Source organism: Protopterus annectens, chromosome 16.part0, assembly GCF_019279795.1.
Source record: "Protopterus annectens isolate FY-2018-M chromosome 16.part0, PAN1.0, whole genome shotgun sequence".
In the NCBI taxonomy this organism is placed as follows: domain Eukaryota; kingdom Metazoa; phylum Chordata; order Ceratodontiformes; family Protopteridae; genus Protopterus; species Protopterus annectens.
The window spans coordinates 837,594,361-837,621,183 of record NC_056750.1 but is presented as its reverse complement, the minus strand read 5'-3'; the positions used below and the strand labels follow the sequence as shown (position 1 = coordinate 837,621,183).

The window sequence follows — 26,823 nt, the reverse complement described above, 5'->3', positions numbered from 1 at the left end:
ACCCAGGCCACAAAGGCAAGTAAAAATATACCATATTTATGAATCATTTAGTGGAAATTGTCATCTAGCATGTTTTTAAAAGGTGGGTGGAAATTGAAGCACTTGGAGGAAAACCTATGCAGTGACTGAAGAGCAGGCAAAACTCCACATAGACACTGACTGGGGGTCAGGACTCCAAATTTGCAGTTGTGGGTCAGTGATCTTACCGCTACAGCTTTTCTCAATACTCCAGGCATGACTGAGAATTTTGGACATACAAGTGATATGGAGTGTTGTTGATATGAAATGGAGTGTTGCCTTTGATAGCTGATGAGTGCAACACAAGATGCTGAATCATTCTGTTTATATGATCAGTTGAGAGAACCTGGATAAATGCAGCTGGTATTTTTTTTAGAAATTCTGTCTCTGGTCGGGTAATGTAATACCTGGAAACCTGAGCTTTCCAGCTTCATTTATTAAATAGAAACATGAAAGTACAGCTAATGTGTTCTAAGCGACTTATTCTAGATATATTTAAATAAGCCATGTTTAACTAACCTGTACTGGAGACATTATTAGGCTGGGTAGGTGCTGCTATCATGGATCCATAAGATAAGGTATTATAGTGGGATGTTTGTGTCTGTAAGAAAAGAAATCAGGTTGTTCATTAGCATTTACTGATATTTTACAAATAATACAACACAGGAGTTACTTCATCTTATCATTGCTTATCATCATGTGTAGGCATTTAGCCTCTTAATGACAAGTTTAGTTACACTGATCACTCTGATCTCTTCAAATATTCCTTCTCACCAGACTATGCAGGTAATTGAAAGTTGGGAAAGTGAGTGCTGGTACTGCAATGACCCAGTGTCATTCTACTAACCTGATTTTTTTTCTATGGTTGGCTTACTTGTACAGTGACGTTAAGCCTTTTGTATATACATGCTGGATATGAGTGTCAGATGACCAGTCACCTCTTGTCCATTTCCTGAATGTGTCTTACTGCCCTGTTTTCAGTAGGAAAGCATTATGCACCATGATGAAGCCCTTTTACTCTCATAGAAAAGGCAAATTGACCTTTGGGTATTCATTATTTTCCTTCAGCATAGTGGCAAAGGTACAGCTATGATTAGAAGCTGGGTTAAGCTGTCTGCCAGTTAAGGTAGAGGAAGTGAGGAATTCTGATGGACTGATGCAGTATACTGCCCACTAGACACAAGAACATTAGAGGAGTGAATAAAGGAATGGGGTTGGAAGAACTTGTGAATCTGCCAGGTACAGACTGGAAGATTCTGAGCTCCATGGTAGGGAGAGAGAGAGAGAGAGAGATCAGAAAGAATTATTAACATGGTCCTAACCAATGCACAGTGTTTTTTATGGGCATCAGATAAACGTACCATTAGCAAACAATGACCAGACACTGTGTGGTTTACAGTAAAAGAGAAGAGTAAATAAAAAAGGCAAATATTAATGGTGCAGGATTTTAGAACAGTAGATTAAGCTGTGCTGGGAAACATAGTTAAAGAACTTCGGATACTGGGAGCACAATGAGAGGCTAAACAAGTACTGGAATGGATCTGGGATGGATTACTCGGGGCTATGGACAAAAAAAAAGAACAACCATGTGGATTCGTAGGATCATAGAAGACAGGGAAAAAAGCAGAACAGCTGACCCAGTAGTCAAGGACTTGGGGACACTCATAGACAATAATCTAGCCTTTGACCATCACGTGTCTACAGTGGTGAGGAAATCATTCTATGTTGCACAGCTTATAAACTAAGGTATTGCATCTAGGTCAAAGGAAGTCATTGTTCCTCTGTATTTGGCTTTCATCAGACCTATTATTGTGTACAATGCCCCCTTTGGTATGTACCCAAGCAGGCATGTCCAACAATTTGAATGTCCACAGAGGTTCCTCACTAATAAAATACAGGACATAAGTATCATGTCTTATGCAGACAACTTCAGAGCCCTATCTCTGTATTCTGTCTCCTACAGGCTGTTGAGGGGAGATCTATGCCTGGCATACAAGGCATTGTCAGAGCCCACTCTGATGGACCTCCTGCATATCCATGAAAAAAAAAAACAGCACCAGAATTACCCGTTGTAAAGACTTAAACTTTGCCTGTGATATAAATAGGACATGCTAGAGAGACAGGTATGTATCCCAGAAACTACCCCTTCTCTAGAACAAGCTCCTCAGTAGATTTCCTCCTTAACCTAATTCAAGTGTAACTTGGACAATTGGATAAGGAACAGGAAATTTATCTCTGGTTTGGCACCTATGTATCTAATGGACACAGGCAACCTGTAAATGGCTCATCTCGCAAGCCACTGCTTACACTTTCAAGGGTGCCAGAACTTGTTAGAGATTTGCAATGCATGGCTAGACTTAAAAAGTCCCTTGTGGTCATTAGCCTAGTAAACACCTATAAACCTTACTAATACACAATGCTTACTGCAACTAAGACAAGCAATAGTCTCTCACTGAGCATAAGACAGAAAAAAAGCCCACCCTGCTTTTCAGCTCACTGTTGTCGTGTAGAATACAGTCATATGTTGATACAATGACATGCTTGTATTTATCTAATAAAGTGTGTGTGGGAGGGGGGGTCCAAAGGAGCTAACCATAAGAAAGAAAATAAACCAAAGCTGTTGGCCAAAGCAATTGTTAAAAAAGAATACTCATTAACAATAAAAAATAAAATAAATGTAAAAAATAAAAATAATTTTACATATAAAAAGATGCTCTTAACTGGAGGATGCTACTGATAGAAACCATGTCATTTAAAACAGTCATGTGTAAAATTAAGTTTTAGTTGCCACCTTAGCTCCTTGAGTTCTAATAAATCCTTCTAAGTAGTATTTTCTCTATTTATTATATTTTCAGTTTTATGGATGTCATGAATTATCTAATTTGTGGGAGGGGTCATTGTGTACATATACCATGCTTTTGGATTTTATCATTTTCATTCTGATGAAGTCCTTCTATAGGATGAAAGCACTTAATGCAATGTCATTTTAATAAAGTGAGCAGATTCAGGTGCAGTTCCTGAGTTCCTGTTCATTTTATTTTAGTTAGTTTTCAGTGGCTTGTCCTATACATGGACAGAGATGCCAAAGCAAAAGCAGCCAAGATGTTTATAGTATTATTGGTTCTACAGCTGGGTCAGACATACTTGTATCACCCAAGTGAATACATTTAGAGAGATATAGAAAAAGAAATAACATTTTCTGGGAAAACAAAAAGGACAGATTTCAGTTTTAGAATTTAAGGCTGCCAAAAGAAAAGGGAAGGCTGACTATAATAGATTTAAAGGCCTATTTCAGATCTACAAATTGTAAGACTTGTGAGCATAATCCAAAATCAGAACCATTATACCAAATGGAAAAAAATGATCCGAGGCAGCATGAGAGCCATTCTGCTATAGCACAAGTTAGAATGTGGGCAGGCTTAGAAAAACAGCAAAAGACACACTATGCCCAGAATTACACATGAAGTTATCAAAGGGCGATTTACACCAAAGTATCTAAAAACTGGACCAATAGAATTTTTAATAAAAATGGTCAGATGAAAGTATAATGTCCATGTCATAGATTAGATTCATAGATTAGTACTAAGCTTATTGCTCTTGCAAGCCATTGTAAGCCTAGCCAATTATCCCTTGTGAGACTCAAACCCTGCATCTTGTGTTTGTAAGGCAAACACCTTAACCATTAGGCCACCCTCCCAACCCCTGTGAAGAAGAAAAGCTAGAAAATGGGAACAGATGCATTGCGGATATGATATCATACCATGGAAAGAAATTAAACAGATGTTTAATTTGAAAGATTATGACCTTTCTACATACATGAGAATACCCAAGGAATTGAGGAAATAATTAAGAACTAGAGAGAAGCATTATACCCTAATCATAGTAGAATTTATAACAGAGGCCAGAACAGATCAAGCTGACAGAAAATAAAACTTATAATCAGAGCATGGCAGGCCATAGTGGAAAATAAGGAACAGCATAGTTCCAAAATCAGGAATGACTGGACCAAGATACTGGGAAATAACCTCTCTAAAGAGGATTGGAAAGAGGCATGCCTAAACTCAAAATATGCAACTAGATATAGGAAATTTAGAGTCTTCACATGGAAGTGCTTACACAGGTATTTTCATATGCCATCTAGGTTTACAATATGTTCCCTCTGGGATGTGAAATGTGTTGGAGATGTGGTGAGTTAGAAACAGAAGCATGGTATTTATGCATTAGGGATGCATTGGGGATGCTCATCAATATAAAGTAGGTATGAACAGAGCCATTCATTAATAGTATGTATGGATATGCCATAAATCTTAGTAAATATATGGTGCTATAAGGCTGGGATAGTCTAACATGTTTAAAACCATACAAAGCCCTAAAAGTCCTTCTTTTCATAGTAGCAAAGAAATGTATAAAGAGGAAATGAAAAACTCGAGATAAACCTAAGACAAGTGAAGAAGAAATGATGCAGGAAATTATAGAATTGGAGCTAAGAAAATTGGGAGATAAGAAAAGAAGTTTCCTGGCTAAGAATTGGAAGGTTTGGGAAGTTATGCAGACTACTGAGAAGAAAGCACATAATAATAAACAGTTAGGTGCTAAAAAGCAAGAATGGAAATAAAATAACCAAGTCTAACTCTTGAAAATAGCTCTTAGAGGAAACTGTAAATAAATAAAAATGCCTAGCTGTAAACTATAAATAGTTCTGCATTATATTCGGCTAAAAAGATCAATGAGAATAGAATACATTAGTTAAAATTAATTAAAAGAATATGCTAAAACTGGTAGGGACACTTTCACTGAACAAACAAATTATTGGTTATTGAAAGGAAACTGATGCTTGGAATATAGCAAGCACAAGTTAATATTTTAACTTTAATTTACTAGAAAAATGTAAATGTGTTATCCGATTGTACTGGCCTGACAGGTGCCTATTGGTTTCTGTCTCTTTTTACAGTAAACATTGCTCTATGAAAATATACTAGGACATCAGTGATTTAGTAAAGGAAGTTTAACTTATTTGTGTATAGAATGACACAAATATAAACAAACTTTCGTAAAACATTATGGAACCTGATTTTAGTGGTATAGCACTATGTAACTATAGAACAGAGCATGTGGTGTATCTCTAAGAAGCATTTTAAGTGTAGGCACATGCATATAAATAGTGAGCATGTGGAGGCAGCAGTACCATTTTGAGAGAACAGCCAGAGTGCTAAATGAGTGTAGTAGTTAGTCTGTTTATGTTTATTTAAGTTACTAAGCCCTAAGCCTGATGTGTTTGCATATAATAAAGCTGCTTGAACCGAACCCACAAGTGTTCATCTGTTTTATCCTGACTGGACGAGTGACATGGTGTCAGAACTGGGATTGAGAGTGCAACTTCTTCAAGCCATAAGGTGCAGAGTTGACGGTGAAGGTATATTGAGTAGGCTGGGTGATATATGTGCTTAAATGATTAAAAAGGCCAGAAATGAACTCCAGCTAACTAGAACTTGTACAAATTATTTATTTTGCAAAGAAAACAATACAAGGCATGCCTAAAACACAAAAAGCATTATTAATCAAATGAGTAGCACAAAATGTATTATTAATCAAACAAAAGGCACAAAACGCATTGTTGATTGTGAAGTGTTCAAAACCACGATATTTGATAAAATTATCAGAAATACTTATATGAGGTTCAGAGTTACCTCCGATTTGCGTAATGAGCATATTTAATGTAAAACGAGCACAAGAAAAAGTATAATGAGCATGATAAGAGGTTAAATGGGCATAACAAATACAATAAATGGGCAAAATAAGCTTAGAAAAGCAAGGCAACTGCATGTTTTTAGTAAATGACCATGTTTTGGCATGAGCTACTATTTCACATTGACTGAAGCCATTCAAAGCATAACTAGAATTGTTTGAAGTATCTCAGAGTGTGCAAAGTGTTTGCAGTGTGTGCTTTATTACAGTGCAACTATTTCGAAGAGTTTACTGTATGCAAAATGCAGTTATTTTGCAAAGTGCAGTCAAAATACAGCCATTTCGAAAAGTTTCTTTTACTGTGTACATTTATTCGCAGAGTGCCACCATTTCAAGGTGTTTCTTACACTATACAGAGTTATTTCACAAAATACAGCCATTTCGAAAAGTTTCTTTTACTGTGTACATTTATTCGCAGAGTGCCACCATTTCAAGGTGTTTCTTACACTATACAGAGTTATTTCACAAAGTACAGCCATTTTGAAAGGTTTCTTCTGATGCATACATTTGAAAAGTGCAGTCATTTCAAAGTGTTTCTTACACTAATAAGAGTGGTTTCATAAAGTATAGTGATTTCAAAGTGTTCTTGTGCCACAGAGACTTATTTTGCAAAGTGCCTTTGTTTCAAAGAGTCTGTTGGGAATAGTTACAAGTTCTGGCATAAACTTCTGGCACTATATGTGTGTATGTTCGTACATGATTTTAAGGGCCTTTAGTACTGTGTGTTGATATGGCAGAGGCATTTCTCAGACACAGTCCACTTGTGTTTGATCATATTCTTGCAGAGAACTGGAGAGTATTTGAGCAGTAAGATCACATGTTCATTCAAGCAGCTTTTCTGATAAAGATGCACGTATGAGGGTATTCATTTTGCTTAACTTAGCGGAGTCAGAGGTCATTGAAAGAAAGTGTTCATTTGTGTATGCAACAGCAGTATATGCAGGAGAGGGGGAAACCACCATATTGTTCTGCCGACTGACTCAAGAGAGGACCCTGAGTACTTGAAATGTAAATTTAGAGAAATGTTGTAACACCCAGACAAATGTTACGTTGGAGAGGTACTTATTTTATACAAGAGACCAAAAGCCAGGAGAAATTTTTGCAGCTTATATCACTTACTTGAGAAATAAAGCTAAAACCTGCAGCTCTGATTATTTCAAAAGATGAGTTTTATGAGATAAAGGATAGGCTTGTATGTGGTGTTAATAAGGCTGCAGTGAGAAAGATTTTGCTTTGTGACAGCGATTTAACATTGAGCAAAGCTACAGAGATTTGACAAATCCATGAGCTTACAGAAAGGCACACGAGTATGCTTGCAAGTGATAAGAGCACGGTTTCAGCAGCCTCTAGAGCAAACGTAGACAGCATGCAGCATGTGGACAGCTGAAACAGACCTAAGCACATGGCAGCTGGAGCCCCTGCAAGTTTTCCAGGGAAGACCCATACCTTTTCAGCAAGTTCTAAGACTAGCTCAGTAAAACACACATGCTCAGTGCAGTACAAGGGTGAGTCAGCAAAACCTAAGTCAAATTTTATTATTAACTGTCATAACTGTGGTGTTAATCATGAATCTAAAAGAGAAAAGTGCTTAGCATTTGGTCAGCAATGCCACAAGTGTAAAAAATGGTACCACTTTCAAATGTTTTGTAAATCAAGCAAGCCTCATTCTGTTATCAAGAAAGTCACTCAACAAAAGAAAGCTGATCATGAAGAAAGCTGCAACCCTACCTTCTAAGTAGTAAGCAAACAGCAACAAGAAGAAAATCAGTCCCAATGTAGAAAAAAAATACTTGAGAAACAACAATGGGACAACCACGGCAAAGCACATCTATTTAATAAACAACAAGCAGTCAACAGATAAGCGCTTTTGGAGGTGCCTCCTTTATCACATTAATACAAAAAATATAAAATCAGTCTGCATATAAATACACTTGAAAAAACAATTACATTAATTAAAACCTTTAACCAATTAAAGGTATAAAACCATTTAAGCCTGGTGAAACATCAGCTCTCAAACCAGCTGCCCACTGGGTTTCTTTAACGTCCGTGGCATTCTTTATATTACCACCCCTAGGTGCAGGAGTGTAAATATCCAAAGCCATACATTTAAAATCATACTGTGGGAATTCATTAATGTGTTGAGCTACTGCACTTCTTTGCACATTTCTCTGTATATCACCCATATGCTGTAAAATACGTTCCTTTAACATTCTATTGGTTTTACCAACATAAAAAGAAGTGCATTCTGAACAGGTTGCTATATAAATCACATTTTTAGTACAACAGCATACATAGTGTGAACACGGTTTACTATTGTTTATTCGAACGGAAAAACATTTTCTGTTCAAATAAACGAATGGTAATACCGAAAGTAGAAAAAAATACCTTTCGCAATGTCGAACCAAATGCTCGACGCATTTGACTCGACATTGTTGTCGAAACCACCACATGATAGCTGTATAGGAACTGATGTAAATCAAACTCCTATACAGCTATCACATTTTTGAAGGGGGGCTTCGCCCCCACACCCCCCCTACTTATATATTCTACAGTGGGGATGTGGATGAATTTCCACTCCCCACTCTACCGCGATCTCCATGCAGATAGTTGATTTCCACTTATGCGAATGCAGTTGTGCATTTGCATAAGTGGAGTCGACTATCTGGTGCAAAAGTGCTTGTGCATTCGACATTCTATTTTTCAGCACATTGCAGCCGATACAGTGCCGTTGGCACAAACAATAGTAAACCTGTGAACATTTATATATCCTTTTAGTAACAGGATACTGAAACACATTATCAGTCTTAATATACCTGCGTGCCTTACATCTTTTACATGGATATGTACCTGATTTGCCACTATATAATTTACCTAAGTTATTCTTATCACCAGGTCCAGGTCTATAATAAAACAGACTCTTTAAGTTACAATTTCTCTTGTAGCTGAAGATTGGCACATCACCTAATACATTTTTCATCCTGTCGTCAGACAGTAATATCTTCCAGTTATTTTGTATTATATTCTATATATATTTAAAATCAGTACTAAAAGTAAACGGTATCCTAACCTTACATATATTTCTCTGTCCCTAGTTAACTGAATCTTCAGTATTCTTTCAATACCAAGGTTTACCTTTCCCATCTCTCATGGACGTAACCCTTTCTGATGCTTCCCTAACTTCCCTACTTTTGTAACCACATTCTAACAAATTATTCTCTGTTACATTTATATGATGTAAAAAATCACTTTCCTTACTACAAAGTCAGGAAGTTCTCAGAAGCTGATTATTCATGACATCCATAAATATATGATGGGGGTGCATGCTACCCCTATCCAGTAGAGCATTTTTCCAGCATGACTTATGGAATAACAAAGTACTTATTTTACCCCCTTCATCAACTTTTAATAAAATATCCAAAAATTGTATAAAATCTACTGATGAATGCACACTAACTCTTAAAAATATAGTGGTTGTCTCTGAATAGTTAACAAAAACATCCAATTGTTGTGTATCCTCTTTCCACAAAAAAAAAAATACATCATCCAGACACCATAATGTAGATGGTGTATCAATGGTTGGTGAAAAGGTTAATGCAGTAGATTTGTTGACAAAGAACAAAGTGTTTTGTACTGTCCTGATCAATGGTAAACCTACGGAACTCAAAGTGGACACTGGTTCAAAGTGTAATGTTATGTCAGCAGAAGCATTTGCTAGAGTAAGAGCTGGTGAACAATTGAATTTGGCCAATTGTGTGAAGCTTGTTACTTATGGAGGTGAAAAGATTCAAAATGGAGGCCCAGTAGTCCTTTCATGCTATTCGTCTGGCAACGGTTACAGCTTGAAGGCCTATGCAGTCAGAAGACCTGTGCAGTCGTTATTAGGTCTCAGAGACAGCTTAAGAATGAAACTTCTATCTTTTACCAAATAAGCTCATCATGTAGGTACATGTCCTAGTTCCAGCTTCATCAATGCTATTTGTTCTAGCTCCAGCATCACCAATGCTATTTTCTCAGAGTATGATGATGTTTTTGACGACAAGCTAGGCAAACTTGCAGTTGTGTTCTCCATGAAAATAGACCCAGAGGTCAGTCCAGTGGTTAGACCAGCAAGGAGAGTTCAAATAGCTATGCAGGACAAAGTCAGGGTCCAATTAGATAAGATGGCGCAGCAAGGTGTGATTTGTCCAGTCACAGAACTAACTGACTGGGTGTCTTCCATGGTAGTTTCTCATAAGAAAAGCTCAGATGAAATCAGATTATGTATTGACCCAAGAGATCTGAACAAAGCATTAAAGATGCCCCATCATCCTATGTGTACAGCTGAGGAAGTTGCTACCCTTATGCCAAATGCCACAGTTTTTTCTGTCTTGGATGCAGAGTTCATTTTGGCAAGTAATGCTTGATCACAGATCTTCACTACTATCTGCATTTAGTACTCCATTTGGTACATACAGATTTCTCCGAATGCCTTTTGAATAAATTCTGCCAGTGTGCAATGGAGCAAATTTTTTGGGGTTATTTTTATTTATTTATTTATGTCACATTTGTTAACCAGATCAGTCCAGCTAAGTTTGAAAACAAAACCATTTTCAGTGGAGACCCGACAGGAAAAGTCACAGCAAACATAAATAAAGATAAAGTGACAATATACAAATATTAAATAACAATCCCAATACAAAATAATTGTAAAAAGAAAAGGTTATTAACTATTTGCATTGCCTTGATAGTAAGCAACCCATTTTCAGTGGAGACACAAGGAGAAACAGCACCCCAGCAAACATAAGCAACGATAAACATACAGGACAAAAACTATTAAAAACACAATGCAAATACGAAATGAATTATAAAGAGAAAAACAAAAGAAAAAAATTATGAACATTAAGGATTGCACCGATAGCAGTGGCCAAAATGTATTACATATGAGAGTAAAAACAAAATCTGCATGTTACAATAATGAATGATTCACTGGTTGGAGGTAATGGAGAAAAAGAGCATGACAGAAACCATAGGAAAGTTCTGGACAGAGCGCATGAAGTAAACTTGAAGCTCAATCCTCTGAAATGTGAATTCAGACTACCAAAAGTTACATATATAGGTCATTTATTAACCAGTACAGGCGTACTACCAGACCCTTCCAAACAAACAGCCATTCTCGGGATGCCAGCTCCAGACAATGTCCAAGACGTACAGTATTTCCTTGGTATGGTTAACTATTTAAGCAAGTTTATACCTGCCTTCAGTGAGTTATCAGCTTCTTTAAGAGAACTGACATGCAAAAATGTTGCCTGGCCATGACTGAAACAGCACCAGAGAGCATTTGATAACCTCAAACAGAAAATTGACAGTCCGCCTCCATTGAGATACTGTGATGTCCACAAACCAGTAATTCTTTCCTGTGATGCTTCAAAGTTTGGTCTTGGTGCAGTTATTCTTCAAAAGGGCAGACCAGTAGCCTATGCATCTAGAGCTCTTACCCAAACTGAAATACAGTATGCTTAGATTGAGAAGGAATGTTTGGCAATTGTGTTTGCATGTTCGAAGTTCCATGATTATATTTATGGCTGAGCTATCCAGATTGAGACTGATCATCAATTTCTATTCACTATTTTAAAGAAGCCTATGCATACAGCTCCATCAAGACTACAAAGAATGATGCAAAGATTACAAAAATGCAATTTCAAAATAGTCTGTACAAAAGGCAAACTTCTTTATCTGGCTGATACCTTATCCAGATCACCCAGAAATACCACAGAACAGCTTGATGCAGAGAATTTTGACTTTGATGTCATGGAAGTGCATCATTTTTCAACCATGAGACTTGATGAGCAAAGAGATCATACAAAGACTGATCCTGTTTTGCAAAAGCTCAACCACTTCATCAAAATTGGATGGCCATGAAAGCAATCTTGTGTACCACCAGAAGTGCAACCTCATTTTCCTTACAGAGATGAGATGCTGATGGAAGATGGTATCATTTTCAAAGGTCCTAACATTGTTGTTCCAACTTCCTCACAACATGAATATATTCAGATTTTGCATTGTGGCTACCAGGGTTCTGAATCTACCAAAAGAAGGGTGAGATGACTTGTGTTTTGGCCTTCTCTGTCAAAACACATTGATAAAGTGCTTTCATCTTGTTCAGTATGCAATAGTACTAAACCGCATTTGCAAAAAGAGCCGCTTTAGCTAAGCCAGATTCCTGAACTACCTTGGTCAACAGTAGCTACTGACATATTTGAGTGGAACAATCAGCATTACTTAGTGTTGGTAGATGTTTATTCAAACCGGTTTAAGATCGATTTGCTACCTAGCCAAACATACAGTACTGTTATTACTATGATGAAACGTCATTTCTCAGTCCATAGTAGTCCACACAAAGTTATCTCTGACAACGGTACCTAGTTTACTAGTCATTTATTTCAGAATTTTTGTAAAAGAGTGGGTGGGACTTTATCCATATTACTGGCAGCCCGGAATATCCACAGTCAAACGGCCTGGCGGAATGTGCAGTACAGAGTGCAAAACAATTACTATAGAGGTCAAAGTGTGACAGTACTAGTATTTTCTTGAATTTACTTAATCTCAGAAACATACCCCGTGACAACCCACTTGGATCACCTGCTCAAAGACTTCTATCTAGGCAAACCAGAACAACCTTGCCTATCAGTTCTAGCTTGCTGGTGCCTGATGCTAAAAATACCAGAGCAATCAAACCCTAACTATTTAAGAAGCATTCCTTTCAGAAGTCCAGCTATGATAAAATGAGCAGATTTCTTCATCCGTTGAAAGAAGGTGAGACAGTGAGGATGCAAACGGCGAAAGACTTTGATCGAATTGGTCAAGTGAGAGGTATATGTGCTGAACTAAGATCCTACTTAGTGGAATCTGAGGGAATAGAATACAGGAGAAATCACAGGCATCTTCTTCCTGTGTCAGAATTGATATTGCAGCACCATAAATGAAGATGTGAACAAGTCCACCACAGGATAAAAGTCACAATAAGGCTAAGACCACTGAAAACTGTAGGAAGCAATTTAATCCACAATTCCACACTCGTTGAAGTGTGGAATTGTGGATTAAATTGCTTCCTACAGTTTTCAGTGGTCTTAGCCTTATTGTGACTTTTATCCTGTGGTGGACTTGTTCACATCTTCATTTGTTGTGGATTCCTGTTTTTTTGGGGTCCTTTGTACTTTTCTATATTGCAGCACCATACCTGTGATATAGACTCTAGATGTCAGAGCAACGCAATGTTCCTGTTAAAGAACACGTCTTAGTACCTATTCCCATTCCTGATGATGTCCCAGATGTCCCTTAAATTGAGCATTCCTTAAAGACAGCCCTCGTTGCTAGACCCAGTTGTAATTTTTATGTCACACGAAGAGGTCATATTTCTAGGCCTAGTGTAAAATACACAGCGACCTAGACATAATTGTCACATTTGTGTTTAGTTTTGTATAATTGCATGTGAAAGTTCTGTACAGTTGCAGGTCAAAGGATTATTTCTGTACAATTGCATGGCAATCAGTGTTGTCATTTAGTGTACAAGCTATTTCTCAAAGAGGGAGGATGTAGAATAGAGTGTGTGTTGTATCTCTAAGAAGCATTTCTAAGTGTAGGCACATGCATATAAATAGTGAGCACGTGCAGGCAGCAGTGCCATTTTGAGAGAACAGCCAGAGTTAAATGAGTGCAGTAGTCAGTCTGTTTTTAAGTTTATTTAAGCTACTAAGCCCTAATCATGATGTGTATGTATATGATAAAGTTGCTTGAACCGAACCCACAACTGTTCATCTGTTTTATCCTGACCGGACGAGCGACAGTAACCTTTACTGTTTCACAACACTAGCAACCTATAATGACAAACTAAACTAATGTGCTGGCTTGCTGTACAGTCTATACTATACTATACTATGCAGACGTAATTTTGAACTGATAATCCCCATTTGCATTAGGTTTTACCTTTTCAATAAAGACTAAATAAAAATAAACAGAGATGTTTATTGAATTGCAAAGGCAAAGTAAGTGTTTACTTCAGGGTTTTCAGATTTTGGAATTTGTAGCAACTTCAAATTCATACTCAAGAAGGAAAGAACCATTGTATATTGTAACATGTAGCTGTAAAAAATGGGATCTCACATACTTCTTAACAAAGTTAGGAGCTTGATTGTACAATGTCGAAAGCTGGAGTGAAGCAAAGAATGGAATACTGAAGGACAATGTCCCAGAATGTGTGGCATCTGCCTTACACCTTCCTTTGTCTCAGAAACAGAAATGTTTTTTGTTGTTGTTGTTCATCAGGCATTGATCTGTGTAGTACTAATGCCTCTGTATCACTATATTTAATATTCTTTAGCAATTTGCAGTTCTGCAGTCTTGCCTGATATACATAAGTGTACCGATAAGTGTACTGATGTAAATTTGATTTTCAATCTTTCTTTGTTCTGCAATGCAGTTTGTCTGCGGAATTCCAAAAGGACAGTGCAGAACTGCAGATGGTGCTGCGTTACCTTACAAAGTAAACGGAATATACAAGGAACCACCAGAGGTGTTGCAGGTACAGCATGCGGTGCCACCATTTTCCCCACTGAAGCACCGGAGTCTGGGTACTGTATCACCTCCTGTCATGCTTTGCATTTCACAGGTAATGCAATACCAAGGCATTCCATTATAATGAGGATCGTTTATCACATAAGGCATAGTCACCTTGTAAATGGCAGCCTGTATGTCAACTGGGATGTAAGTGCACAGGTATTTGGCAAACAGGAGCTAATCTCTACATAGGGAGACATGGAAACCATTGAAGGCCTGTATTTTATGAGTATCTCTCCACAATAGTACTTCAATAGTTACAAGTCTGATATGAACATAAGGGGTTGTCACCTAACCTCTTGAGTTTGATACGGATACCCAAGTGTGGTATTGTATCAAATACCTTGGCCAGGTCAAGGTAGACAGTGTGAACCATGTTGCCCTCATCCATTGCTTTGGTGACCTTCTCCAAGAAGTCCACCAGGTTGAGTAGGCATAGCCTGCTATTGATGAAACCAAATTGGGTTGGGTCCAGTGTCTACAGGTTTCTTATGCCATTATTGATCATTCTATGATAATTCTTGGTAGAGGCATAAAGTAATGTTTGCTCACTACCACTTTTCTAAGTCATGAGACAGGGAATGCCAGTCACAATCTGCAGTTATATATAATCATTATGTTGACCACAGCAAAGCTCAGTTTATGTATACAGCCTTTTATGAGTTATTATGCCCACAGTTTTTCACTATTATATGGATCTAGCCCTTGTCAGGTGCTCCAAGATGTGTCTGTCATATGATCATAACCTCTATGCAACCACTAGTCTGTAGATTTCTTTTAAGGCTATTTGTAAGTGCAGCATCTAGTCAATTGTGGGCATATGTATCTCTACATCTGTTATTTATAACTGCACCTATATCATGTATATACTTTGTCACATGTTTTATATATGTCATTTATGCAACTCTGAGTTACCATATTGGGGTATCAAAGTTGACATATATGTGTGTGTGTAAGAGTATATGATGCGTGTGTGGAGGGGGTGGGGGTGTATGTATGTAGATATATATATATATATATATATATATATATACATGTATATATATGGATCTACTTTTCTTCATCGAAATTTCATTACTTCGAAAAAGAAAAGTAGATGCCCACTTCAGCAAAAGTGCATTTCAATGAAAGTGCACTTTCGCTGAAGTCTAGTCGCCGAATTGGCTGACTAAAAAAAAAAACATATTTTGCAGAGGGGGCAAGCCCGCCTGCACCTCTCCCACATCCCCCTAAATATACCAACTCCGAGATCGCATTATGAGGAAAAGGGAATATTCCCATTCCGTGCTGTATTGTGATCTCTGTACTTGGTTTTCGAAGTTTCATTACTTCGAACAAGTGGTCTCACACAAGTGGGCTTCGAAGTATTGAAACTTCGACCAACCGAAGTAGACCCATATATATATATATATATATATATATATATATATATATACATGGTTCTATCTGACTTTGTCAAAATCTCATATTATCGAATCGCAGTTTGTCGACACTCAAAATATCGAAAAAGGTTAGATCATTTCAACTATGTAGCTAAAATGTTAAATCACCTCCACAACAGTGAATTTTTTTACATCAGTCTCCTTAAATGAGGTTAATATAGCTAGTCATAGGATTTTTGTTGGAAGATTTATTTTTGGAATATCAGTTTGAACCAGAACAAATGGAATATTTAAAGGTCAAAAAAGCCTTTTTTTCCCTCATTGTTTGGGATTCCAAAGGTACACATCTTAGACCCTCCTATGAGACTGATTGCTGCAGTAAGGGAACCCAAAACAGAACCTTTAGCTAAATTTATTGACTTCATCTAAAAGATTTTTTAACAACAAGATGCGTGTGCTTAAAGATTCTTGGCACTTGCTGAAAAGTTTGTCTCAAGTAGCTTACAAAGATAATATTATCTTCTTTAGTGTGGATATCAGGGATCTGTTTTTAACCATCCCACAAGATGAGGGTATGGCATTTTTTACAGAAGCATTAGCTATAGGTTCAAATATTACACAGAACTCAGTAGAGATCTTATTTGCAGTCATGGAGATCAGATTAAAACACCGCTATGTCTCTTTTGAAGGAGAACACTTTAAGCAGACCAAGGGGGTGGCCATGGGCCCTCATCAGCCCTGGTTTTCACAAACATTATTTTATGACTTTGACAGACTAAGTTTGTTTTTGGTTCTGCCTTCAATAATTCCATTTACCTGTATTACTGGCACCTGGATGATATTCTCATATTATGGGATGATGAATTACATAAAATATATTTCTTAGAGTATATTAACACTGCCACTACATTTTTATCTTTTACTCACACTACTGACTTAGAGAGTTGCAACTACCTTGATATACATTTACATAAAAACAAGCAAAAAAACTGATTTGAGTCATCAGTTTAATGGAAACCCACATACTCAGTTTGCTTCACTTCGACAGCAATAACCCTTTTTGGCAAAAACAGAACTTGCTGAAGGGGCAGATGATTAGAATATCTAGGCTGGTTAGAGAAAATGACTGCTTTACTGAAGAATTAAACAATTTGAAAACAATGTTCAAACAGAGGAAATATCCATCGACTTTGTTAGACGAACAGGGTGATTTAGTATTAAGAGACAGGATCACACTTTTTCACCTCTATATTGAGGAACCCAAATTTTCAGTGTATAACAAGACAGAATACTTACTGACAGAGATATGACCTGTGTTATGAGTTTCAATCAGAACTCCCCAGCTATTGGAAATATCATAGAAAGAAACTGGAAAGAAGTATTTGGGGCATTCAATATGACAGATAGGGTCAGTAACCTCTAAAATAGTATACAAAAGGGGAAGAAATATAAAAAAATGTATTTGAGAAGAACAGTAATGCCAAAACAGGGCATATCCAATTAGGAAAAATGACAAAATGTGTGGCCTGCAAACAGTGCAGGTTTATTTATGAAACTCCTAACATTGTGATTGGTGATTTCATTAGAGTGATTCCAATACCAGGAAATTTTGATTGTGACACCAGGGGAGTAATATACATGGCAACCTGTACAGTATGTTCCACCTTTTATACAGGAAAGATGGAAAACCAATTAATGAAAATAATTTACCAACACTTAATGACATAAAAAGGAAGGATAAGTCCAATGCTTTGTACAGGCATGTTAGTGATTGTCCTAACTTTAAAAAGTTCATCTTTTGTATATTGAAAATAGTGGTGGCAAACATCGGGGGGGGGACTGGTCAGCCTATTTGGAGTATAGTGAGGTATATTTGCAGATTTTACTGAATGCCACCCAACTCCCAGGGATTAATGACAGGATTTTGATAAGCAGGTCACTGTCTTTAAAGGCTGACAAAATATGACAAACGGTATAAGTAAAAATCTTTTTTGAATAATTATTTCAAAAATATTTATATATATTTTTTAAAAATGTTTTGAATTATTCAGGATATAGTAATACTTCACATTTGCATAAATACTATTAATTTATGCATTTTTGATTTAAAGTATAGATAAAACTTACTGGTTTTAGCCTTCAATAGAATGTATATCTATTATTGTTATAGATATTCTATAGTGTGACTGTGCCTTGAAAAAGTTAAAGTTTTAATTGGAAGTAATATCATCAGTTAACTTATTCTTATTTAAACGAGGATTGCTACCATTCCCCTGGATTCAGCAAGCTCTGCACAGAGTGCAAGAATAGTACAAGAGCTGCTGCACATAATATGGCTGATGTGCGATCCAGGTTCAAGCTCCCGGGACATGCACGACCGCTCCTACACTACTCTTGCATGGACACCATTGCTATATGCTAATTACCTCATTTGCTGGTGAAAACCATGCAAATGAGGTGAATTAGCAATCCAGGAAGCAGGTAGGCATCTGTGCAGGAATAGTGTAACCTGCAGAAATGTATTTGGTTACTAACTGAATACATTTCTGCAAATTACAAAACAGAGGCATGACAGCTCAAAAGAAAGCATGTATTGAATGTAGTAGGCATGCCAATGCCCAGATATATGGCCACTGGCATGAAAAATAGTTGCAATTTTATAAAAAACAAGTTTATTTATTTTTTGGCCGATCTCAGCCGTTTAAACGTAGGGCAGCTGTTAAAACAGGATCACCACGAAAATAAGAAAAAAGGGGGGAAATAAGCTTTTATACCCAAATCAGCATTTTGCCATAATAGTTAATGGCAGGCATGAGACAGCAATGCTAGGGAATAGTGGTTGCTAAGAGGGAAGACTCAGTGTGAGTGTGGTAACTATGAATTAGCATTTTGGTTTATGTAACTGAGAGGATTGATACTGAATCACAGATTTCTCAGTGCTAGCTTGCACCCAACCCTGTAGGTGCAGCAACACCATTGTATAAGAGGTGGATGACCTCATAAGGGGGTGTGTCATGCATGCTGTATGCTTATTGGAGCTCTGTGGCCTGTGTTTTCCCTTAGCTAAGCAAAGCTAAGGAAGGGGGTGTGTCTCACATTGTGGAGCACTGTTTTCCCTGCTTAAACGGGTGTGCATGCCGTGCACCGGGTTTTAAACAAAAAAACAAAAAAAACAAAAAAACAAAAAAAAAACATTAAATAGCAGCACTGTTCACATCTGAGCAGTGGGTATGCTTGGCGTGCCTTGGGGCTTAAACGGGAAGGCAATGGGAAGGGAAAACAGCAGTAGGAAGGCATTCAAGGAGAACTAGCATAGCTGGCAGGTGAAATTTATCAGAATCAGTCAATTACACAGGCAGAAGCCCAGCACACTACTATAAACTATGCAAACACCTTTCAGTCTGGTTTTTCCCACAAACTCTACACCACTGGTGTACACAGATAGGGAAATTTTACCTGACAAAACCAACAAAATGTTAGGGGCTACTGTCGCGCTCATACATCAATATGTGCAAGAGGCTGAGGGTGGTGAGGATGTGAATGCTGATGACCATCCCACAGTGAGGAGGAAGAGAAGATTGCACAGACCCAGAATAACCTACCAGGGGCTACATGAGCTGGAGATAGTGGAGTGCTATAGGGTGGACAGGGACATTCTACACAAATTGTTGAGTTGTGCTGGCCCGTCTCACACACAAAACCATCAGATAGAACCCATCCCAGTGGATACCAAGGTATGTGTAGGCTTAAGAATACTAGCCACAGGTACCTTCCAAAGGGCAACTGGGGATATCATGGGGATCTCACAGGCATCAGCATCCAGGGTACTCCACCAGCAATATGCGTCTCTTCCACCAAATAGCAGAATACCCTGAGGTAGTGGATGATATAAAATGCATGTGCATACACATCAAACCACCACTCGGCAAGCAGGATAGGGTCTACATAAACCACAAGGGCTTCCCCTCCAACTGCCAGGTCATGTGCGATGCCCAGGGTATTATCTTGAATGTGTATGCTGGCAGCCCTGGAAGCTATTGTGACTCCCACATCTGGCATATGACACAGCTGTACCAGTCATTTGCCAGTGGGGACATCCAATATGGCCACCTAGTTGGGGATGCTGCCTATGCACTGGGGCCGTGGCTGATGACACCCCTCAGAAATGCAAACACACCTGAACAAGAACTCCATAATGAGGCAAATGCACAAACCAGAATCATTATAGAGCATGTGTTTGGGATGTTCAAGTCACGGCTCCACTGCCTAGACATATCCAGTGGAGCCTTGCAGTACTCTCCAGCTACATGTGCACAGTTGTTCATAGTATGTGCCATGCTACACAGTATGATCCTGTGGAAACAGCTGCAGTAGGAACAGCACGGGGCAAGGCCACATAGCCCTCCACCATTGCCAAGGCCATCACAGGCACAGAGTGACTCAGAGCAGGAACTACCTGAGCCTGCCCATGTAGGCAGAAGGAGGTGTGCCCAGTATGCCCAGGCCCTGACAAAGAGGCAATGCATAGCACATACACTGACAAGGTAGAGACCCAGGGAATTACACCTCTCTCTGACTCGCACATACAGTAAAAGGGATGCCAAACATGACACTACCTGCGCTTTACCATGTATAGGGAGTGTACTATGTGCAGCCGACATAGCCCTCCAGCACCATCATCAATACTGGCCCAGCCACAAGGTAGGTCACTCTTCCTATCAATTACTGAATGGAGTAGTATGTTCTGATAGCTGTATCTATTCTATGGATGTGAGCATCCAAGGGAATTGGAAGGCTGAATGGGATGGCAGCAGATAGTGGACACCTATATAGGCAGCATGAAATCCATAACAAATACTGGTGTCAACATAATAGACAGTACTAGACAAGGTGACAAATCTCACCACAACAAATGTGGTGGCCCAAATAACTGTGAGTGTCCATAGGACACATACATGCATGTCAATGAGGCTAACATACCTAACATACCCAACACAAGCCTCAGCCAGCAAGACAGGTGTAGATGACCATAACAAAGGCTGGGCTAAGGCCTCCGGTTTATGGCAATGGTGAACAGCCCCCTCCTGCAGACCTACACAGACAGACTACAACAGGTCTGGCAGTCGTATGTTAGTTCTGAAGGGTAAGAAGTCTGAAACTGATATGTAGGTCAATAAAACCTAAGATCTGTACTCTACTGATATGCCTCCAGTCTGCATGATAGGTCAGAATACAAAATGATGTGGAAGCCAACAGAATACCTGAAATACCAGTACAGTCATAGCAAATGTTTAAAGTCATCAAATCTGCTCCCCCCCCTCACAATCCTATGTAGAAATGCAGTAACATGTAAGTCTGAGGAGTAATATCAGTGGACCACAGATTGTCAAAGCTGGCCCAATCTACAGGATAGATTGTTGTATGTGTACAATATGCAGGGGTCTGTGTGTTAGGTTGTTGTGTGCTCAGTATTGTCTGCAAGTGGTCAGCATGTAGGCATGGAGGGTTGTGTCTTGGTGGCCTGTGGGCAGTACTGTGGTTGCAGTGCCAACCACAATGCTTCTCAGCAATACCCATGTCAGCAGTCATCCATACTAACTGTCCAGATGTCAATATCTGTCACCATCTGAAAGATGGACATGCCATGAATGTGGGCCCATACATACACACAGTACACAGATGGAAGTACCCAAGACAGAGTACATAAAATGTAACTGCCAACTGCACACAACTTTAGAACTGTACATACGGGTTAGCAGCACATTAGTTGTCTGTGTAGTATGGAATACTGGTGCAGTCTGGCCAATAACTGACAGACCACAAAAGGCACAGTTATGAAGTAATGAGAGACTGCCTATGTCCCTGCACAAGGCAGCATAAGGGGAACGTCCCAGGTATATATGTGAGTCAACTGCAAGTAGCTTCCATATCACACATATCTCAGCTCACCCCACCATCAGCCACAGGTTTATCACAGGTCATATCCTTGCTGTTGGGAATGAGTACAGTATGACCCCACTTCTGTATGGGAATACCCACAGAATGCAGCATGCTGAAGAGGTGTCCTATGTAAGTGTGTCCGTAGCTGTAAGCAGTGCCCTGCCTGCATCCAGACCAATGAATCGATATGGACAGGAAGTATCCACTCACTCGCAGCCTGGGAATGTAGGAGTGACAGAATGCACTGGCCTGTTACAAATGGCCTGCATCACTACCAAACGGCCTACGGTCCTCTGTCAAAGGTCTATGCCTCACCCATAGTGCCAATGTATGGTATCTCATGGGGCACTAACTAACAACCTAACACAGTCAACAGAACACAAATGCAAGGCCATGTTGACAAATCTTAGTAGCATGCCCCTCATGTCCTACTGCAAGAACTGTGGACCAATCCATTAATACCGCTGGGATGAAGGGCCAACTATAGGGACACTTCTTAGATATCACTCACATAATGTTAGGAAGAGGATAAAATAACAGAGGGGGGGGTGTAAAAGCACAGACAGCATGCAGTGTGTGAAGTCTGAAACTCTGATGTGTGTTCATACTACCCCTACCTGCAAACCCATTAATGGGTGGCTACAAACCTGCTCATAAACCACAATGTGAAGGGAAACTGACCGGATATATGAGCCCTGCCTCTGGGTAACCTGTTTCAATCTGTACAGCTGAGAGGTATGGCCACAGCAGGATATGTCCATTCTGTTAAGTCGATATATGTACAAGAAGGGGATCCTCAGCCACCATACTACCAAGGTGCTGGACCATTTACACATACCCATCAGCAAGTATCTGTAGCTACCCCTCCAGAATATCAGGAGTGTGCAAGAATGTGTAGGCTGCGGCCCACAATACTGGACTCAGCTTCATTCAGCTTGTATTTCCCAGGAAATAACTGTGAGCAAATAATTATATCTGTCAGTAGTCAATGACATAATACATCACAGTGTAAAACAGTACATATGTCTGAATGTCTCTGCTAACACCAAACATGTAACACAAGCAGCACAGACAGCAATAGTTACAGTATCCCACTATCTTTCGCCCATTGTGACTCCATATTGTCAACCTATCTACAGATATCCTGCAGAAACAGTTTGATAGCTGTAGGTGTAGAACACCAAATGCTGGACAGGAGTACAACCCTACCTGGAATGGAGTCACACTCTCAATACAGAAGGTCATACTGGACATGCTCCTACACTTACAGAAATGAAGCCCATGTCTGACAACACAGGAGCTATACATATCTATCATTTGCAGATGTATGTGCACACACCAAATTGTACACCATTTATGCTTCACACACACACTGGATATGAATACTCACACATATCTAAGGCCAACAGATTATAATATGTCAAACATACACACACAGAGATGTGGGGAAGAGAGACAGACAAACAGTGACAGAGAATATTCCATTATGAGGCCTGTCCCACCCACTACACATCCAATTGGCCTATATCACATGGTGTGCTGATGTCAATCACTGTAGACATTCCTTCTGGTAGCACTCAGCTCTATAGTGTATGTGGTGTTTGTGATAACTGTGTGACATGATAGTACAAATAAGTATTCATGCAGAATTCGTAAACTCAACCCTGTCAAATGTAAGGTTGTGTGTGACTGAGTGTGTGTGTGTGTGTGTGTGTGTGTGTGTGTGTGTGTGTGTGTGTGTTTCCAGAGGAATGATTTATGTCTCATTGTACAACGACCCCCCCCATTAATATTCCAAAATGTGCACGCTGATTGGTCAGCATGCACATTGTAAATCAGACTTATACTAATGGAAAAAGGTCCGGTCGCCCAGACTTTTTCCATTAGTATAAGTCTTTTTTTACAGCAACGGAGAACGCAAGATCTCCATTGCTGTTTAGACACTGTCTCGCTATGTTAAAGGAGCTTAACATAACGAGACAGCTTTAAAAAAAGTAACGCAGATCTTCCGTTGCTGTTTAGACACTGTCTCGCTATGTTAAAGGAGTTTAACATAGTGAGACAGCTTTAAAAAAAGTAACACAGATCTTCCATTGCTGTTTAGACACTGTCTCGCTATGTTAAAGGAGTTTAACATAGTGAGACAGTTTGTAAAAAGCAATGGAGATCTTGCTTTTTCCATTGCTTTCACCCACAGCTCTGATGTACTGTATAAGCATACGCATGCGCAGTACATCAGAACTGCCGCAGAATACTAGACAGCTACGGAAGGGCAGCAAGGAGGCAATATACAATGCCATTATTTAAGAAAAGTAAGTATTTTTTCTTAAATAATGTCATTGTATAATAGCAATAACCCCCTTCTGGGTGTGGGTAATGCTGGATTTACCCACTGTTGTCTTTGTTTGGCCACTCGGGCTTTGCCCTCATGACCAAACCACACCAACTCTAGGTAAACCAAGCATTACCCACACCCAGGCATAGGTTATTGCTACATTCACTACACATCCAATTGGCCTATATCACATGGTGTGCTGATGTCAATCACTGTAGACATTCCTTCTGGTAGCACTCAGCTCTATAGTGTATGTGGTGTTTGTGATAACTGTGTGACATGATAGTACAAATAAGTATTCATGCAGAATTCGTAAACTCAACCCTGTCAAATGTAAAGTTGTGTGTGACTGAGTGTGTGTGTGTGTGTGTGTGTGTGTGTGTGTGTGTGTGTGTGTGTGTGTGTGTGTGTGTGTGTGTTTCCAGAGGAATGATTTATGTCTCATTGTACAACGACCCCCCCATTAATATTCCAAAATGTGCACGCTGATTGGTCAGCATGCACATTGTAAATCAGACTTATACTAATGGAAAAAGGTCCGGTCACCCGGACTTTTTCCATTAGTATAAGTCTTTTTTTACAGCAACGGAGAACGCAAGATCTCCATTGCTGTTTAGACACTGTCTCGCTATGTTAAAGGAGATTAACATAGCGAGACAGCTTTAAAAAAAGTAACGCAGATCTTCCGTTGCTGTTTAGACACTGTCTCGCTATGTTAAAGGAGTTTAACATAGCGAGACAGCTTTAAAAAAAGTAACACAGATCTTCCATTGCTGTTTAGACACTGTCTCGCTATGTTAAAGGAGTTTAACATAGTGAGACAGTTTGTAAAAAGCAATGGAGATCTTGCTTTTTCCATTGCTTTCACCCACAGCTCTGATGTACTGTGTAAGCATACGCATGCGCAGTACATCAGAACTGCCGCAGAATACTAGACAGCTACGGAAGGGCAGCAAGGAGGCAATATACAATGCCATTATTTAAGAAAAGTAAGTATTTTTTTCTTAAATAATGTCATTGTATAATAGCAATAACCCCCTTCTGGGTGTGGGTAATGCTGGATTTACCCACTGTTGTCTTTGTTTGGCCACTCGGGCTTTGCCCTCATGACCAAACCACACCAACTCTAGGTAAACCCAGCATTACCCACACCCAGGCATAGGTTATTGCTACACTCACACACACTGCACTTCCCATTGTCCATGTTAGCACTCCTGCTGATGTCAGTCAGCTTGAAATAACACTTTGGACAAGTCTCACCCATATAAGCTCTGTAGCACTTGCAATAACTGTGTAATACTGTAGTGTAGCAAATTAGTTAGATAGGAGTTCTAATCCCAAACATAGCAACTGTTAAACTGTGTGTGTGTGTGTGTGTGTGTGTGTGTGTGCGCGCGCGCACACATTTGGAAATGAAGGATTTTGAGGCCATTCACACTCACTACACCCCCCATTGCCTTACTTTAGCACTCACACTGATCTCAGGCACCTTGAAATAACCCATTGGCCAAGTCTCAGCTCATAAGCTCCGTGATGTGTGCAATAACTGTGTAATACTATAGTGTAGCAAACTAGTTAAGTAGGAGTTCTAATCCTGTTCCTGACCACTGTGAAAATGTGTGTGTTTGTGTGAGAGAGTGTGTGTGTCTTTGTTAACACCTGATTTTGTAAACATTCACACTTACTACACTTCCCTTACCCCTCCTTTAGCACTGCTGCTGGTGTCACTCACCTTTAAAGATACCTTTGGACAGCTCTCCAACATATAAGCTCTGTGGTGCTCGTGATAACTGGGTAATACCATAGTGTTGCAAACTAGTTAGGTAGGAATTCTAATCCTGGTCCTGGCAACTGTGAAAATGTGTGTGACATTCACACTTACTACGCTTCCCTTACCCCACCTTTAGCACTGCTGCTGGTGTCACTCACCTTTAAAGATACCTTTGGACAGTTTTTCAACATATAAGCTCTGTGGTGCTTGAGATAACTGCGTAATACCATAGTGTAGCAAACGAATTAGGTAGGAGTTCTAATCTTGGCCTTGCCAACTGTGAAAATGTGTGCGTTTGTATGAGATAGTGTGTGTGTCTTTGTTGACTCCTGCTTTTGTGGACATTCACACTTACTACATTTCCCCCTTTAGCACGACTGCTGGTGTCACTCACCTTCAAAGATACCTTTGGACAGCTCTTCAACATATAAGCTCTGTGGCACTTGCAATAACTGCATAATACCATAGTGTAGCAAACTAATTAGGTAGGAGTTCTAATCCCGGTCCTGGCAATTTTGAACATGTGTGTGTGTGTGTGTGTGTGTGTGTGTGTCTTTGTTGACACCTGCTTTTGTGGACATTCATACTCACTACACTTCCCTTACCCCTCCTTTAGCACTGCTGCTAGTGTCACTCACCTTCAGAGATACCTTTGGACAGCTTTTCAATATGTAAGCTCTGTGGTGCTTGCGATAAATGTGTAACACTGTAGTAGCAATACATAGCTAGGTAGTGGTTCGAAACTTAGCACTGGCAAGTATGTGCGTGTGTGTTTGTGTGTGTGTGTGTGTGTGTGTGTGTGTGTGTGTGTGTGCGCACGTGTGTGTGTGTGTGTGTGTGTGTGTGTGTGTGTGTGTGTGTGTGTGTGTGTCTGTTATCAGTACCCTGTGGGGGTGTTGGTGTGAATGTGTAATAATGTCCACATTACAAGGCCAATGGTTATCAAACACTGTAGAGGTTGGTGTAAACAATCCACAGCCATAAATGGCTACTGCAGTGTGCAATGACAATGTGACAGTATGCATTATTGAACAATATAG

The 26,823-nt window shown here is 39.3% G+C and overlaps 1 protein-coding gene across 1 annotated transcript in view; it reads right to left on the bottom strand.

Moving 5' to 3' along the window:
* The window catches only part of LOC122790665 (hyaluronan mediated motility receptor-like), a 761,750-nt gene that overhangs the window by 87,261 nt on the left and 647,666 nt on the right, over positions 1-26,823 (bottom strand). The window contains exon 20 of the mRNA XM_044058189.1: positions 538-619. Coding sequence (XP_043914124.1) covers positions 538-619 — 82 coding nt within the window. The remainder of the gene's footprint in view (positions 1-537; positions 620-26,823) is intronic.